The sequence below is a fragment of the Coenobita brevimanus genome, chromosome 83 (genome assembly GCF_032717465.1).
Source record: "Coenobita brevimanus isolate Jiangsu-jjx chromosome 83, ASM3271746v2, whole genome shotgun sequence".
Taxonomy (NCBI): Eukaryota; Metazoa; Arthropoda; class Malacostraca; order Decapoda; family Coenobitidae; genus Coenobita; species Coenobita brevimanus.
In genome coordinates, this window is record NC_137036.1 from 13808812 (window position 1) to 13826927 (window position 18116).

An 18116-nucleotide genomic window follows, 5' to 3' on the forward strand; every position below is an offset into this window, starting at 1 on the left:
GAAAAACTCACGCCATAATTCACCCGTTGTCTCCCCCGCCATAAACAAACCACCCAGCTGACTCGTCCCATTTTCTATTATTGTTATTGCAGGGAGACGATTGTAAAGTTATTTTTCAGGCCCTGGGAGCATTTTTTGTAGGTTAAATATGTATGTAATTAGACCCTTAACTTACCCTACAGTCAGTCGAGGAAATACACTTGCAAAAATACCTTCAAGGTATATTAAACTCCCTTCAGACCTGCCCTTCCTTCAGACTAACGCTCCCTTCAGACCAACCCTTCCTTCAAACCAACCCTTCCTTCAGACCTATACCCTCCCTTCAGACCATTTTACCCTCCCTTAGGTCTGGTCTACTGGTTTCACGGTCAAGAGATGCTGGACTATGAAGGTAGGGTGATTATCCAGACCGAAGAGGATCCGAATGGCCTTAGGTCCGAGTTAACGATCATTCGGGCGACCCCTGACCACTCCGGTAATTACACCTGCTGACCCACGTCCTCCCGCTCCGCCTCCCTCGTCGTCACGGTGCTACAAGGTGAGGACAGGTTAATTACAGGTAAATAAGGTTAATTACAGGAAAATTCAAGGCTAATTACAGGTGAATTCAAGGTTAATTACAGGTACATAAGGTTCATTACAGGTAAATAAGGTTAATTACAGGTAAATTCAAGGCTAATTACAGGTAAATAAGGTTAATTGCAGGTCAATTCAAGGCTAATTACAGGAAAATAAGGTTAATTACAGGTAAATTCAAGGCTAATTACAGGTAAATAAGGTTAATTACAGGTAAATTCAAGGCTAATTACAGGTAAATTCAAGGCTAATTACAGGTAAATTCAAGGCTAATTACAGGTAAATAAGGCTAATTACAGGTAAATTCAAGGCTAATTACAGGTAAATTCAAGGCTAATTACAGGTAAATAAGGTTAATCACAGGTAAATTCAAGGTTAATTACAGGTAAATTCACGGCAGCTGGTGCATCAAGTAGTTATTTAAGTTATTTTCAATTTTGTCCATAAGGAGGCAAATAGTAAAACATAATAATAACAATAATAATAATAATAATAATAAAAATAGTAATAATAGTAATAATAATAGTAATAATAATCTATTCTATCTATATACTGTACCTAGGCTGCTTCCCCTATACCAAAAATAATAATAATAATAATGATAACAATAATGATAATAATAATAATAATAATAATAATAATAATAAAAGAGTCACATATTCTGAATTTCAAGGAGAGAAAGTTATCAATTAATATCAACAGTTTCGCCACACATCTATAAAAATAGTCTTCTTATTTTTCCTTACGGTTCTGTCTTTAAAATTTTCTCTCATTCTCTCTCTCACTCTCTCTCTCTCTCTCTCTCTCAAGTGAAAATATATATGTTCTTCTTCAATGGTCAATGCAATAAATTTTTCCCTTGTGGTTCCGTCTTAAAATATTTCTCATCCTGTGTCTCAAAAAAATATCTCATTCCCTGCCCCTACCTCCCTCAGGTGAGCAGCCAGCGGCGATGCAGGCGGGCGGGACCTGTGCGAGATGTCCTTCCCTCCGGGTCACCTTCCTCCTTCTGGTGACCCTTCAGGGGCTCTGGGGGCTCCTGAGATGATGAAGAGAAAGATCCAGCCCCTCACCACCCCCCACACCATCATCATCACCATCATCATCATCATCATCACAATCATCATCTTCGGCTATCCCCTTATCATCACCATCATCATCATCATTATCATTATCACCATCATCATCATCATCACCATCATCATCATCACAATCATCAACACCACCACCATCATCACCATCATCATCACCATTACCATCATCATCACCATCATCATCACCATCATCATCATCATCTTCGACTATCCACTTATCATCATCATCATCGTCACCATCATCATCATCACCATCATCATCATCACTATCATCATCACCATCATCATCACCATCATCATCATCACCATCATCATCATCACCATCATCTGCATCACATTTGCATCACATATGGTTTTCTGGTAGTCTTGGGAGGCTCCTTAACACCTGTATCTAAGCGATTTGTTTTACCTTTAGACTTTTAACAGTTTATAGGGAAAATACCCAGATATTTATTGAATCTATCTGTCTGTCTGTCTGTCTGTCTCTCTAACTAATTAATCACAGTCTAAAATCACCGCATCACACTCAGAGAATAAATCGCTTACAGACAGGTGTTAGGGGGCCTTTTAACTTTTCTAGTGTATCTTAATAAGTGTAATTATAATAATTATTTCTAGATTAATAACTTCGATACAGCTACACTAGATGAGGGGATGGAAGATGTGGAGTGAGGTGAAGTGCGTTAGGAAGAATATGAGATGATTCGATTATGAGGCTGAGGAGTATATGTGTGTGTGTGTGTGTGTGTGTGTGTGTGTGTGTGTGTGTGTGTGTGTGTGTGTGTGTGAGAATTGTGAGTGTGTGTGTGTGTGTGTGTGTGTGTGTGTGTGTGTGTGTGTGTGTGTGTGTGTGTGTGTATAAGGATCTGTCTCTGCTTCTGTCTGTCTCTGTGTGTGTGTGTGTCTGTGTGTGTGTGTGTGTGTGCAAAATCTGTAAGTGTATGTGTATGTATGTGTGTGTGTGTAAAAAATCAATTACTGTACATGTGTGTGTGTGAGCGCCAGACCAAAAAAATAACAGAAAAACATAGAGTGTGTTTGCATTCAGTCCACTGCCTTCCCATCCCCAGTGCGTCTCTGTAAAATAATCAATCATGCTGTCTATGTGTTAAATAAATAATGAACTAGGTTAGATAAATTGTTTAGGATTGTCTCGTGTAAATAAAGAGATAATGATCTTCCTTTACTGAATCCTCTTTTTCTTGGAACGCTGATGGGTTTAGTCCTCTCACCTTGATCCGGAATTACCAATGCGCCTTTCAGTTTAACTTGGTCCAGATTTTCGTCCTTTTGCAGCTTATTTCACGTGGCTCAGTGGTAGAATAAGGGCTGTGGCTCTATATCCTTCCCACAGCACTTCTTCGTGACCAGCATCATAGTGTTAATCTATTGTCACACTATTTACGGTGGAGAGATGGTAATTTTAGGCCAAGTTAGAGCGAAAGGAGTATAGAAAGACGAAGGACTAGGAGGAGAAGGGATATTGTGTTTGTGGTGGTGGAGAGGATCGCCTTCACGTGGTGGCACTGATATAACCGGCCGGTGGAGCTGCCTGGTTATACACACGTCCCTCAACTCCCTCCCTATCCCCCGAAAGGACGATGGTGGACTGCAGGAGGAGGGGAACTTCAGCCTGCAGTCCACTGGGTTCACGTTTAGATGAGTCTGGGGTTACTACTGCTACTACTACTACTACTACTACTACTGATACTACTGCAACTACTACTACCACCAGCACCACCACCACCACCACAACTACTACCACCGATACCACTACTACTACTGCCACCACCACCACCACTACTACAACTACTACTACTGTTGTTGTCGGTGGTGGTGTTATTGCTGTGCTCCCAGGTTCACTTTTTAGACTGCGATTATTTAGGCGATTTGTTTGTGGGCACCCCGTATAGGATTAAGTTGTCTGGCAATAGATAGGCAGATTTATTATTTTGGGGATAATAGATTTTTGCCGAATCTTGGACATATAGCATCAGAGTGGAGAGGTATATGAGAGAGGGGGGTGTGAATTGGGAGTAGGGCAGTGAAATGGCGGGGGACAGGGCGACGTGGAGGCGATTTGTTTGTGGCCACCCCCTAAGGCGTCCGGCAATAGAAAGTTAGACAGCATCAGATTAACCTAAAACTCTTGATGGCAACTCCAATCCCAGCAGTTACCCGCCAGCCGTGAGAGTGGGAGGACGTCGGAGGTCTGGGTGTATTTTCTAAGTACTATTTGAGTGTTTTAACATCTTCCTATAGAAAAAATTAGCCTTGTTGAAATATTAAAAGGTAGGCAAGATCCATTTTTATAAGTTCTTTGATAGCTACGGGTTCTCTTTTATATATTAACTCGTTTTTATGTGTTTGAAAAGCGATGTGGATGAGCTGGAATGCGGACGGAAAAGTACCCTGAGCTGTTTTGGCTGTGGGGGTGAGTGGAGGATGAGAGACTGACCAGGAGAGTGAGATGGGGAAAGAGGGAGGGAAAGACCGAGGATGAGGTGGAGGGATGGGTTGGAGAGGTGTATGAATAGTAGAGACTAACTAGGAGAGTGTGAGATGGAGATATAGGGGAAGGAGACCGAGGATGAGGTGGAGGGAGGGCAGCCTGATATCAGAGGGAATGGGTGATAAGGAGGGAGTTTGTGGCTACCCCTTACAGGAATAAGGCGTCTTTTTTTTTTTTAATGCGAGGAAGAAGGAACCAAAGGCCATGAGCCCGCAGTAACTGTTCCTTCCAAGAGAAAAACAAAATACAAGAGAGAGCCAAATTCAAGATCCGATCATTTTGAGATGCCTGGACACACTGCGTTTGAAAGAATGGAGATCATAGGCAGCAGGAAATACAGACAGAGGGAGACAGTTCCAGAATTGACCTGTTGCATAAATGAAAGACTGGGAGTAACGGTTCTGGCCAAAGATGGATGAAAAAGTACACACACACACACACACACACACACACACACACACACACACAAACGAAGACATGCTGAGAAAGATAATAACATCATTCATCAGACCAACCCTGGAATATGCATCAGTAGTCTGGAGTCCTCATCTCAAAAAACACATAGACAAGATTGAAAAAGTTCAAAGGGCCGCTACAAGATGGATACCAAGCTTAAGGGATCTAAGCTACGAAGAAAGACTAAATAAACTGAATCTACCAACACTACAGGAGAGAAGGAAAAGAAGTGATATGATAATGCTATATAAGTGCATATCAGAGAAGGAGAAAATAGACATAAATGAATATATAACCTATGAGAGAAGCATCAGCAAGAGGACATTGCAAAAAACTGCATAAAAAGAAAGGCGATAAAGACGTAAGGAAATTCAGTGTCCCATATAGGGCAATTGATCAGTGGAATGCACGAATGAAACAGTGTGTGCCAAAACAAATCCTAAATTTAAGGATATGTACGATAAATATGGTTTAAGACACGGGACAGTACGAGCTGGACTCATTCCTGTAAAGATACAATTAGGTAAGAACAATTAGGTAAGAACACACACACACACACACACACACACACACACACACACACACACACACACACACTATATTTCACTCAAAACGTACTGAGGCTAAATGAAAATTATTTTTAGTTTCACGTTGTTAACCTTATATATATTTTTTTTCATTAATTGTAGTTGATTTGGAGACCCCCTCAGAACGCCCCTCGCTGCCCCCCCCCCCACACAAATGAAGCCCCTGCCTGAACTGGAAGACGACAGGACAAGGCAGGACAGGGCAGGGTAGGGTAGTGTAGGGCAGGGTAAGACTGTACAGGGAAGGGCAGGTCAAAATCGAGCAGGGTAGAGTAGGATGGAGCAGGAAAGGGCAAGGCAAGGCAGGGTAGGGAAGGGAAGGGCAGGACAGGGCAGGGTAGGGCAGGGAAGGGCAGGAAATACGAATCAGATATATAAATTAACTATTGCTATGTTTCCACTAAAAAATACGTTTTCTTTGATGATCGTCTCTGAGAAAACGTAACTTTTAACGCTAACTATACTAAATCTCCTCAAACTGCATTTCTTCACCGCTTGCGTTATTGTATCTCGTTTCTGTATTTATAAATGAAACCAGCATAATGAATTTTTCCCAAGATATGCGTCACTCTATCCTTTTCTACTTGGCTATTAGTGACAATATGTTCTTGCGTCTTTGGGCTTGTAGTAAAGGATCAAAATAAATAAGGTTTCCTCACTTTGCCCTCTGATTGGCTCGAAATTCCCGCCAAAACATTCACTATCTCTAACACCTTCAGCTCCTGTGTAATACTTGAAATGAAACTTAACTAAATAATCACACACTCCTCTGGCCAAGTTTTTAATTCAGGCCCTCGCGCCCCACAAGCGGGCACGTTACCACTGAGCCAAAGACAGGATCTCCGCTTTGCCTCTAGGAAACACGGGCTTCTCTAGACCTCATTGCATCACTCGTTTCTCCCTTTGGCGATTAATTTGGCGAGTTTGGAACACATATGGTAGCACAGCATTGGAGGACACCATTAAGGATGCTGCGGACCACACCAGACAGCTCATACCCGGGATGTAAGGACCAGGACGCCGTCAGTTAATCAACAACATCATTGTCCTCTAAGCCTCGCCTCACATCCCACCGCTGCCACCAGTGTAATACCCGACACGAAACTTAATAAATTAATATCCCACTGGTCTGGCTAGGATTCAAACTCAGCCCCTCATGCTACACACACGCACACGTTGCCACTTAGCCAAACAGAGGATCCCCGCTTTGTCTCTAGGCAAAGCTGGCTGTTACAGACCCCATTACACGTGGAGGCAATTTTTATTTTACTACTGCTGTCTTTAAACAAATCTCAGTATAGGATGAATTTCTAGTAGTAATGAGGCTGATTAAAGGTAATGTTAACCACTCCATTTACAAAGATCGCTACATATCAGAATAAAATCGTCTGGAGATGACAGTGAAGGAGTTACCGAAGCAGTGCCTAGAGAGAGAGAGAGAGAGAGAGAGAGAGAGAGAGAGAGAGAGAGAGAGAGAGGGATGCGACAACTCCTTCACTGGACCCACCATGTTGTTTATCTCACTCAAGTTAGGAAAGCGTTCCAGGTTTCACACAATTAGAAGCAAAAACGCAATCAGATCATGCATTAGAGATAAACAAATATGGGTCTGCTTCTAACACAGTCATAACTCGAGCAGGCGCCGAGTTGAACCCCCCTCAGCGCCATCTATTGTCTGTGAGAGGCATTATGAGTCAGCGTAGTTTCCGCTCAGATCGCCGCCTTTCTCTACGCCTCCCCGTCTTACCTTCGTGGTCCGTGGATGCTTAGACCTTCTCCTGTGCTGATGTTCGTGTGATTAATGTGTCTTTGGCCTTGTGTGTGAGTGCATATGCGTTCGTAGTCAAGATTCGTAATAGCGACCAGTGTTATGGTGAACTGAGCACCAAGAAATAAGTGTAAATGTGTTATAATGATGACTGTTTAAGTGATTTATGTTGAGATGCTGTGCTTTTCTATACTGTTTAATTATTCGCCACATTATTTTTCATTTATTTGCCACACTGTTTTGCGTACGGGATTAAAGTGAGATATTCTGTATCTGATAAAGTGATTAGCAACTGAGACCAAAGATAAAGGACTAAAGTGTTTATTTATACTGTGTAGCTTTATGTGTTTATTTATGGCTACTGTTTTACGATGCCAGATGACAGTGACAAGATTTATAGATGTGAAGACCTCTAAACGTAGACCAAAATTGACCAGACCTAACTGTGAAGTGACAGAACTGTGACCTAATCCCATGGGTAGTGGACAATACTCTGGACAATTAGTATAGTGAACGATGAAGAGTGGACAATTGGTACAGTGAAAAGCTATGTGTAGAAATGAATACCATGGACAGTTATATTGGACAGTTGAAAACATGGACAAATGGTGCAATGGACAAACGTGATATATGGACAAAATATGCTAAATGAACTCTTAAACAAAGTGATATATTTATGCAGAAAAATGTGTTGGATTTATTGAGAAGAAAGCTGATTATGAGAGGACTGGCCATATTGAAGGCTTGTGGAGTGGGTTGGGCTTGGGCTTTCTTCCTGCCTCACCCAGACCCCTGCCTAACCCACCCCTGCCTCACTCTCAGTCTTGCCTCACCCACACTCCTTTCTTACCCACATCTTGCCTTAACTCCTTGCCTTACTCATATTCCTGCCTCGCCTACCCAGTCTCATTCACACCCCTGCCTCGCTCACCGCCCTGCTTCTCCCACACCCTGCCTAACCTACACCCTGCCTCACCCACAACGCTGCCATACCCACTCCTCTGCCTCGCCCATGGCCTGCCTCACACCAGCACCTCTACATGACATCAATGTGAGTACTGGCTTTAATTTTACACACACACACACACACACACACACACACACACACACACACACACACACACACACACACACACAATTTATTTTTTCCCATTACTCTCATATAGTTGTATTTTTAAGATTTTTGTGTGTGTGTCTTACTCATGTCAGATATTTACACCTTTTCTTGCGTTTCTATATTACCCACATTTTCATGCTTAGTACATGTTAAATAGATTTCATGATGCAACAGCTGAGGAAAATTGATGAAAATATTAATGAGGAAAATTGTCAATAGCTCTCTTTCCTTTAAACCTCTTCAGCACCATTACACCTTAGAGTCGCCCTCATCTTTATTTTTTTCCTCGTCAGTTTTGTTTTTCGATCTAGGAGGTTTGCAAATATATATCCTATATTGAACCCTTGCCTCTTTTAGCTCCAGGGTTTACTTATTGCTTTATTATCCTTGAATAAACGATTTTATCTGATATTAGGGAGAGAGTTGGATCTGAAGGTGATTGGTTTGGCTTTACGAACACTTCCACAAACGGAGATTCTTCATACTCCTCCTCCTCTTGTTCTTCCTCCTCCTCCTCCTCCTCTTCTTCCTCCTCCTCCTCCTCTTCTTCCTCCTCCTCCTCCGCTTCTTCCTCCTCCTCTTCCTCCTCCTCTTCCTACTACTACTACTAATCTTACTCGTGGTAGCAGAGGAGAAATTCGACGCTACATAAGAGTTAGGATCTATAGTCTAGGTATACATACATGACTCAAAATATTCACAACTCAAATCCTTGCCAAATCACGCATGCATAAAATTCTACAACCATATCTATGTGGTAGAAATGAGCCCTCCTGTTACTACTCAAAATCTACCCTCTATTCTACCTACACATGCCCAGGGGGTGTAAGAAAGAAAGAAAATATGAGGAGGGGCTGGAATTTCCAAAGGCAAAACCATTTACAACGCTTGGTGGTAACCATATAACCAAACCATACGTGCTCCCTACGTGTGAACAAGTGGGTTGGTGGAGGGTTAGTGCCCCTCCCCTTAAAACAAATAACTCAAAGTCAAATGGCCACCCCTTAAGGGATTATGGTGTCTGGCAATAGAAAGATAAATAGATAGATAGTGTGTTACGTTACTACTTTCCCTCGTTAACAGGCTGCATCCCCTCCAAGCTGATGTCACTACTGTTGATTTCCTCGCTGGCTTCTTTCTCTCCTCCCTCCCCTCTGCATCCTGTCCACCCCCCTTCTCTCCCCCTTCCTTACCTCCCCCCCCTCCTCCTCCTCTTTCATCCTTCCCATCATCCTCTCTCCCTCTTCCTCCCCTTCCCCCTCCCTCATCCTCTCCCCCCTCTTCCCCCATCCTCCCCATCTCCCCTCATCCTCTTCTCCTTTCTCACTCTCTCCCCACATATCTCCCTCTCTTTCTTCCTCCCCTCTCCTCCTCACATTATCCCCCTCTCCTCCCCCCTTTCTCCGCTCTTCTTCCCTCCCTGCCTATCCTCCCTCCCTCTCCATCTTTCTGTCATCCTCTCCCCTTCTCCCCACTTACTCCCTCTCTCTTTCTTCTCCCCATCAATCTTTTACTCCCCGTTCCACACTCAGTCTCTTGCTCCCCATCCCCTTTCCTTGCTATCTCCCCTCCTATTTCTCTCCTCACCCCACCTCCTTCTTCTCCCCCTCTCCACATCATCCACATCTATCCATCCACCACCCTACCTCATCCAAATATGTAGGTGTAAGGATAGATAGATAGATAGACAGATAGATAGAGAGAGAGAAATAGATAGTCAATAGGAACAATTATTATTATTACCTATTTTATTACTATTAAGTGTTACTCTATTTTTCCTAACCATTTTATATGACTTAATCGTGACTGTAATACTGAGTCTCCTTGGTTACTAGTCAAATCCAGCCTCCAATCTGACTACACCTGGCCATCAACTGAGCTGAAAGGGGTTAGGGATCTTTGTTATGAGGTAGGAATGAGTCTCCTTGGTTACTAGTCAAATCCAGCCTCCAATCTGACTACACCTGGCCATCAACTGAGCTGAAAGGGGTTAGGGATCTTTGTTATTAGGTAGGAATGAGTCTCCTTGGTTACTAGTCAAATCCAGCCTCCAATCTGACTACACCTGGCCATCAACTGAGCTGAAAGGGGTTAGGGATCTTTGTTATGAGGTAGGAATGAGTCTCCTTGGTTACTAGTCAAATCCAGCCTGCAATCTGACTACACCTGGCCATCAACTGAGCTGAAAGGGGTTAGGGATCTTTGTTATGAGGTAGGAATGAGTCTCCTTGGTTACTAGTCAAGTCCAGCCTCCAATCTGACTACACCTGGCCATCAACTGAGCTGAGAGGTGTTAGGGATCTTTGTTATGAGGTAGGAATGAGTCTCCTTGGTTACTAGTCAAATCCAGCCTCCAATCTGACTACACCTGGCCATCAACTGAGCTGAAAGGGGTTAGGGATCTTTGTTATGAGGTAGGAATGAGTCTCCTTGGTTACTAGTCAAATCCAGCCTCCAATCTGACTACACCTGGCCATCAACTGAACTGAGAGGTGTTAGGGATCTTTGTCAGGTTAGAGGATATTCTATCACACTAAGAACACTAACTTAACACATAACACTGGCTTAACACATGAAGAACATTTACTTAACATAACACTGACTTAACACATACCACTAACTTAACACATACCACCAACTTAACACTCAACACTAACTTAACACATAACACTAACCGAACACATAATTCTAACTTACCACATGAAGAACACTAACTTAACACATGAAGAACACTAACATAACACCTGAATAACAACTTAACACATGAAGAACATTTACTTAACACACAACACCAACTTAACACATAACACACAACACTAACAACACAAATTGCACAGAGAAAAGTAAATCGCCAGGGAAAAGGTGCTAGAGGACCCTCCATACCCTACGATGCAAGGGGATGCGGTCTTGCGTGGTACAGTGACCCACCTTTGCCCGCTCTTACACCTTCTCATATTCCCGTTTGGGCACTAATCTATTTCTCTTGATTCTCGTTTTCTGTTGAGGCGAGAGAGAGAGAGAGAAATATTTTAACGGGATACTCAAGTGTGTATCTATCTATCTATCTGTCTAATCTATCTATCTATATACTATTATAAATACATGAATTATTGTTTTGAGGTGTGGAAACGTGTTATGGTTTTACTTCGTTGTGTGTGTGTGTGTGTGTGTGTGTGTGTGTGTGTGTGTGTGTGTGTGTGTGTGTGTTAGATATAGTACCTCTGTAGACTGAGAAGAAAGATAATTTTTTCATGATAATGATAATAATAATAATGATAATAATTCATTCATTCATTCATTGCCAGACGCCATGTATCCCAGACGGGGTGGCCAAGGGCTTAGAGTTAATTGTTTTACAGGGAGGGGTACTAATCCTCCACCAACCCCACCTGACACATAGGGATGCCAACAGCATCTGGTGTTCCCAGGCGGTCACCCATCCAAGTACTAACCAGACCCAACAATGCTTAACTTCGCTGATGATAATAATAATAATAATAATAATAATAATAATAATAATAACAATAATAATAATAAAATACGTAATGGGACCAGAGAGAGAGAGAGAGAGAGAGAGAGAGAGAGAGAGAGAGAGAGAGAGAGAGAGAAACAGAAACAGACACAGATAGACTTACCCATCTCATCAAACGGCTCATACACACTATTTACACTATAACGCGCTATCCTTGTCTGATCCTGGCTGCTTCTTCCGTCCCCCTGCTGTCGCATCATCACCTGCCTCACACCTCTACCTGTGGAGACGAATGCATGGATTATTTTTCGCTTAGATCCCATACCTGAGTCGCAAGATCCTTCCTCATGTAGCATATCTAGATTTAACACATCATCTATCTCTGTCTCTGTCTGTCTGCCTGTCTGTCTCACACACACACACACACACACACACACACACACACACACACACACACACACACACACACACACACACACACACACACACACACACACACACACACACACACACACACACACACACACACACACACACACACACACACACACACACACACACACACACACACACCACCAAACCCCCACTCTTCACCAAACCCCCACTCTTCACCTTGCAACACAACTCTACGAAGGAAGACCACTACGAAGATCAGTGCGAGAGCCACAAGCAGCCCTACACATACACCGATCACCAAACCACCTCTCTCTCCATCTTGAGCTTTCCTTGGAGGCTGGGAGGACGAAGGAGCTGGGGTCGTGGAGCTCTTGGGTGCGAGCTTCATGCAGCTGTCAAGCTTAGTGTGCTTAGAAGCTTCACTTATCTTAGGAGGAAAGATAATATAACTTCTCCTACGTACTGTCCAATCTGATTCACCTACTGCCGCCAGACTGAACCCCTTTCGATCAAATCTTCCAAACTTATCACGTAAGTTTGTCACGCACTTTACAGAGCAATGGTCTGTTTTAAGATTAATAGTAAACTTCCACGGATTATAGCCTTCAGAAGAAATAAGTATATCCATATGGTAAGCGTCCAAAGTATTGTCGACGCACAAAACATCTTTCGTGAAAAAAGCGGATTCTGTTCCTTCGCGAGTCGCTAGTGTGATGCTGACCGCTTCGAAATCATCCCCAGGCCTGAAGCAGAGACCCACGTGTTTTTCCCCAAAGAACCCGATTTCCTCAGACCCTCCTTTTGGCACGGAAGTAACAGATTTCCCTTCGGTTCCTGGGCAGATCTCTGGTTTTGTGTGGTCGCGGTAAAGGTGTTTTGCTAAGGTATGTCTGGCAAACTTCTTCCACTTTCCTGCCCTCCTCGACACCTCATGATCCCTACCTGTGGACGGAGCAGTGTTGTTTGTTCCTACTGTTTCGTAATGGGAGTTTGTAAGTGGAGTATTGGCAGGGGGAGTAATATTGGTGCTGAGGAGACTGCTTGCTTCGTGCTGAGTGGAGCTGCTGAAGGCGGAAGACAGAATGAATAATATTAATCTCCAGCCCATTTTGAAGACTTGGGTAGTGCAAATTCTGGTCTCACAGTGCTATTTGCCTGTAAATCTAGCACTTGACAACGCTGGTGGAGACAACGCAGAGAAATGCACTGAGATGGTCCTTTTAAAACTTCAACGCCACTTTACAACGTTAAGGAGACAACGCAAAGACACAGAACTATCCTTTTCAAAGTTCCACGCCACTTTACAACGCTGACGAAGGAGACAACGCGAAGAAATACACTGAGAGGGTCGTTTTAAAACTTCCACGCCACTCTACAGCGCTGGGGAGGTAGGCAACGCAAAGAAAAACACTGAAATGGTCCTTCTCAAACTTCCACGCCACTCTACAACGCTGGGGAGGCAGAGAGCGCAAATGAACACTGCGCAAACGTCCCCCTAGATGTCTCCAGCGCAACACGATACACCCTGCTTGGACACTGCGCTAATCTAGAATCCGCCCCCCGTACACAAATACACCCATGCCCCGCCGGATGTGTTCATATCTAAGACGTTCGAGTGCTTATGACCACATCCTCGTCCTCCATCTCCTTCGTCATGTTCGTCTTCGTCATTTCTTTACTCGTTTTCACCATCTTCTTCTTAGTCTCCTTTATCAATATTATGGTCATTTTTTTCCATCTTCATCATCATCATCATCGTCATCATCATCATCATCATCATCATCGTCATCATCATCATCATCATCATCATCGTCATCATCATCATCATCATCATCATCATCATCGTCATCGTCATCATCATCATCATGTTTCTTCTTCTTCATCACTATCACCTTCATCATCATCATCATCATAATTTTCCCCCAACTTTGAAGGATATAAAACAGGAAAAGTGAATCCCAAGAGAAAGAGAGAGAGAGAGAGAGAGAGAGAGAGAGAGAGAGAGAGAGAGAGAGGAGGGGGAGAAAGGGAGGGAGAGGGTTGAGATAGATCAGTATATAGATAGCCAGATATACAGACAGACAGACAGACAGACAGGTATAGAGAGAGAGAGAGAGAGAGAGAGAGAGAGAGAGAGAGAGAGAGAGGAGGGAAAGGAGGGGGAGAAGATGGAGGAGGAGTGGGAGGAGGAGGAGGAGGAGGAAGAGGAGGAATATGATGATGAAAATTAGATGATGATGATGATGAGGAGGAGGAGGAGGACGAGGAGGTGAAAGAGGAGGAAGAATACGAGGAAGAGGAGGAGGAAGAAGAATACGAGGAAGAGGAGGAGGAAGAAGAAGAGGAGGAGGAATATGGAGGTGAAAATTACTTGATGATGATGATGATGAGGAGGAGGAGGAGGAGGAAGAGGACATGAAGAAGAAGAAGAAGAAGAAGAAGAAGAAGAGGAGGAGGAGGAGAAGATGGAAGAGGAGGAAAAAGAAGAGGAGGAGGAATATGATGATGAAAATTAGATGATGATGATAATGATGATGATGAGGAGGAGGAAGAGGAGGTGAAGGAGCAGGAGGAGGAAGAGGAGGTGAAGGAGCAGGAGGAAGAAGAAGAGGAGGAGGAGGAGGAGAAAGAGGAATATGAAGAAAATTAAATGATGATGATGATGATGAGTAGGAGGAGGAGGAAGAAGAAGAGTAAGAGGAGGAGGACGAGAAGAAGGAAGAAGAAGAAGAAGAGGAAGTAGAAGGGGAGAAGGAGGAGGAGGAACATGAAGACGAGAATTAATTGATGATGATGATGATGATGATGATGATGATGATGATGATGATGATGATGATGAAGATATTGATGATTGTGTTTCAAATAATCCTCAGAGGCGAAGAAGACACATAATAAGTGCACACCTTTTTATTGCATTTTCCCATAAATTATAATATACAAACAATTATTGCAAAATGAAAAATAAAGATCCATGAAAGACTTATGGCACAAAATAAGATTCTACATAAAGGGCTAAAAATATTCTAAAATGAACTACTTAAGCTGCGCGGGCAATATTATACTAGTAGTAGTAGTAGTAGTAGTAGTAGTAGTAGTAGTAGTAGCCCTAGCTCTTATAAATGTGAACTCAGTGGATCGCAGGCTCAAGATTCCCCTCTCCTGCAGTCCACCATCTTACGTTCTGCTGGATGGGGAGGGAGTTGTGGGGCGTTTGTATAGCCAGGCAGCTCCACCGCCCAGTTATATCAGTGCCACCACACAAAGGCGTCCCTTCCCATCACCTCTCGTATAAGAAATAGACCCTAGCGTTAGATTAGCCTTTCAGTAAGACCACATCCTTATATTCCACTCTTTGCTGCTTCAGGAAACTTATTTTTACTGAGAGACACTGGAAGAGGTCAGAGAGATGCTTCAGAGAGACGTTTCGAGCTGGTGGGGTTCAGAGAGATGCTTCAGAGAGACGTTTCGAGCTAGTGGGGTTCAAAGAGAAGCTTCAGAGAGAAGTTTCGAGCTGGTGGGGGTTCAAACAGATGCTTCAGTGAGACATTTCGGACTTTTGGTGCTCATATTTCGAATTTAGGATAGACTTCGGAACTAATGGAGGCCAGAGAGATGCCTGAGAGAGATTTTTTTTTGAGTTTTGAGGTCCAGATATAGAATTAGGTGAGGGTGTTCGAACTGAGTGTGGTTGGACGTAAGTTTATCAAATTCCTTCAGATTTCGAATTTAGGAGAGACTTTTGAACTAATGGAGGCCAGAGAGATGCTTGAGAGAGACCTTTTTTTTGAGTTTTGAGGTCCAGATATAGAATTAGGTGAGGGTGTTCGAACTGAGTGGGGTCGGATGTAAGTTTATCAAATTCCTTCGACAAGAGAGAGATTTTTTTTTTGGAATGGGTCGGCCGTCTCGAGGCAGCAACGTGAACGAAAACTAGACGTGCTCGTAGGAGAAGGCTATCACTCTTCCCCAATCCATAGATCTAGACACTTTGAAGATAACTAGAGCCTTGGGAAGTTAAGTATGAGATGGGAAAATACTGATAGGGGAGAGAGGAGGCAGGATACACTACACCAGGCCATCTTTCACTTACACTATCAGTCTTCCTCAGTGTCCAGGCAGGAGCTGTCTCACTTATATTTAGAATTAAGTGGCCTAATACTTACACACATCAAAATATTAAGCAAGGAATATATTACTCATTCCAGGTAAGAGATTAGGTACACTAGACTGATTTAGAGATTAGTTTGAAAATATATACACTCATCCCTTTGACCAAATGCATATAGATTTGAAAATAATAATGAGAGTTGGGAAGTGACTGACATTTGGCGGGAAAAACTTGAATATATAATTAGAGGAAAGCAAAAATCTATTGAATGGTGAATATTAAAAATTATATATCCTTTTACCTTAACAAATTTTGGCCTCAGTTTTTTAAGCATCCAACTCGACCATCTCAAGGAAGAATTTTAAGTGCGTTGCTTAGATCTGAACTAGATGCTTTAGATAGTCAATGGAATATCTTTTTAAGGCCACAATTTAAGGGGCGCTTTAGGTAAATTAGTAAATCATGAAGCAGGCTACCATTAGGCATATATATAAATTTTTAAGGTGAGTGAAACGTGTCCTAATTTTAAAGAGAAGAGACTGCCAAATAAATGGGTAAATAAATGGTGTTAAGGCAGAGTTTTGAATACGATCCGTGAATCTGATGGTAAAGAGAAAGAAGAAAAAAATGACTACCGTATTAATACCAGAATAATAATATAAAAAAAAACTATCGGACTGCAACTTTTGAAAGAATATGAACTATCAGTCAGAACTGCATATATGAATTTTAAAAACATATTCAAACCAAATTTAAATATATTACGTGAATAAGGCCTGAAATAAGTTTCTTTGGTGAGAGTAAAGTATATGCAATAGACACTAATCATTGACCTCTTGACCTCCTGACCTTCGACCTGTTACGTGTACCTGCCTAACTCAACCCTCTGCTAATTAGGCTTCACCTGGCGCTTTTCCTCAGCAGGTAGGCAGTATAGAGTCAAGTTTGAGGAACAGGGTAGTCTTAACTCACTATTACACTTCAGATGAGGAAAACCGTCTATATATACTGGTGGGATGAGCTAGGGAGACGTGTACGATTTTCTTCTTGCTCTACAGACGATTTCATGCAGCTGAGGAGAGAGAGGTGGAGCCAGGGGGGTTGGATAAAGCCTTCCTCAACCCCTTGAATACACCAAGTCCTTCCACAGCTGACTAAAATCGTCTGGAGGCAGCTGAAATGAACTGAAAGAAAAATCCCACTGAGGGGTAAGTGAAGACGGTTTTTCGTCCCTGAAGGCATCGGAAATCAACACATAAATCGTCTTCACACTGAGGGGTTGATGAAGACGATTTCCCCCCCTCTTACAGCTGAGAAAAAGCATCTGAAGTCAGCCCAGAAAGCAGTGAAAGGCTAAGGGTTTTATTCTTGCTGTCCAGACGGTTTTTCAGGTCTGGAGGGGTTCGATCAAAGGTGGTATTCTCTGTTAAGGAAGCTCCCTAACACCTTTTCCCAAGCGACTTATTTTGTGTATTATACCTTACTGCCCTATCCATAAATCCTTCCAATATCGCCATACTCCTCTTGTATAACGTGCTGAAGGATATTACCCAACCATATCCACCATAAATCGCTGAGGAAGAGGTGTTAGGGAGCATCCTTATGAGTCCAAGGTTCGTATTCTGGTCAGTTAAGAAAGCTGCGTGACACCTCTTCCTTAGCGATTTGTTTTTGGATAAGGCTGGCTAATACTGTTTTGTAGGTTACATGAGAGAGAGAGAGAGAGAGAGAGAGAGAGAGAGAGAGAGAGAGAGAGAGAGAGAGAGGTTATTTTTATGCAGAGTATGGTGACGTTAGAATGAGTTAACAGGAAGGCAAGGTGTAATCAGCAAAATAAATCGCCTAGGAACAGGTGTTAGGGGTTACCTTACCCGACGAGGATGCAGCTTAATCCTCCCTTAACCCCTTCAGGCAGAGAAATCCCCCCTAAGCTGAGGATAACCGTCTGAAAATCGCAAAAATCTGAAGAAATCCAGCGCAGGTGAAATAATTAGTCACTTTACCTGCCTAGTCTACCTGGCCTCTACCTG

At 42.8% G+C, this 18116-nt stretch overlaps 1 protein-coding gene and 1 pseudogene across 1 annotated transcript; both read left to right on the forward strand.

Moving 5' to 3' along the window:
- LOC145409933 (zwei Ig domain protein zig-8-like) overlaps positions 1-1624 on the forward strand; it is a 48424-nt pseudogene extending 46800 nt beyond the window's left edge.
- Positions 1625-6193: 4569 nt separating this feature from the next.
- LOC145409934 (uncharacterized) lies at positions 6194-18021 on the forward strand. Its single transcript, XM_080280194.1, has 4 exons — positions 6194-6230; positions 8526-8695; positions 15007-15063; positions 17998-18021. Exons 1-4 carry the CDS (start codon positions 6194-6196, stop codon positions 18019-18021), a joined length of 288 nt encoding a protein of 95 aa, XP_080136320.1.
- Positions 18022-18116: the final 95 nt, after the last annotated feature.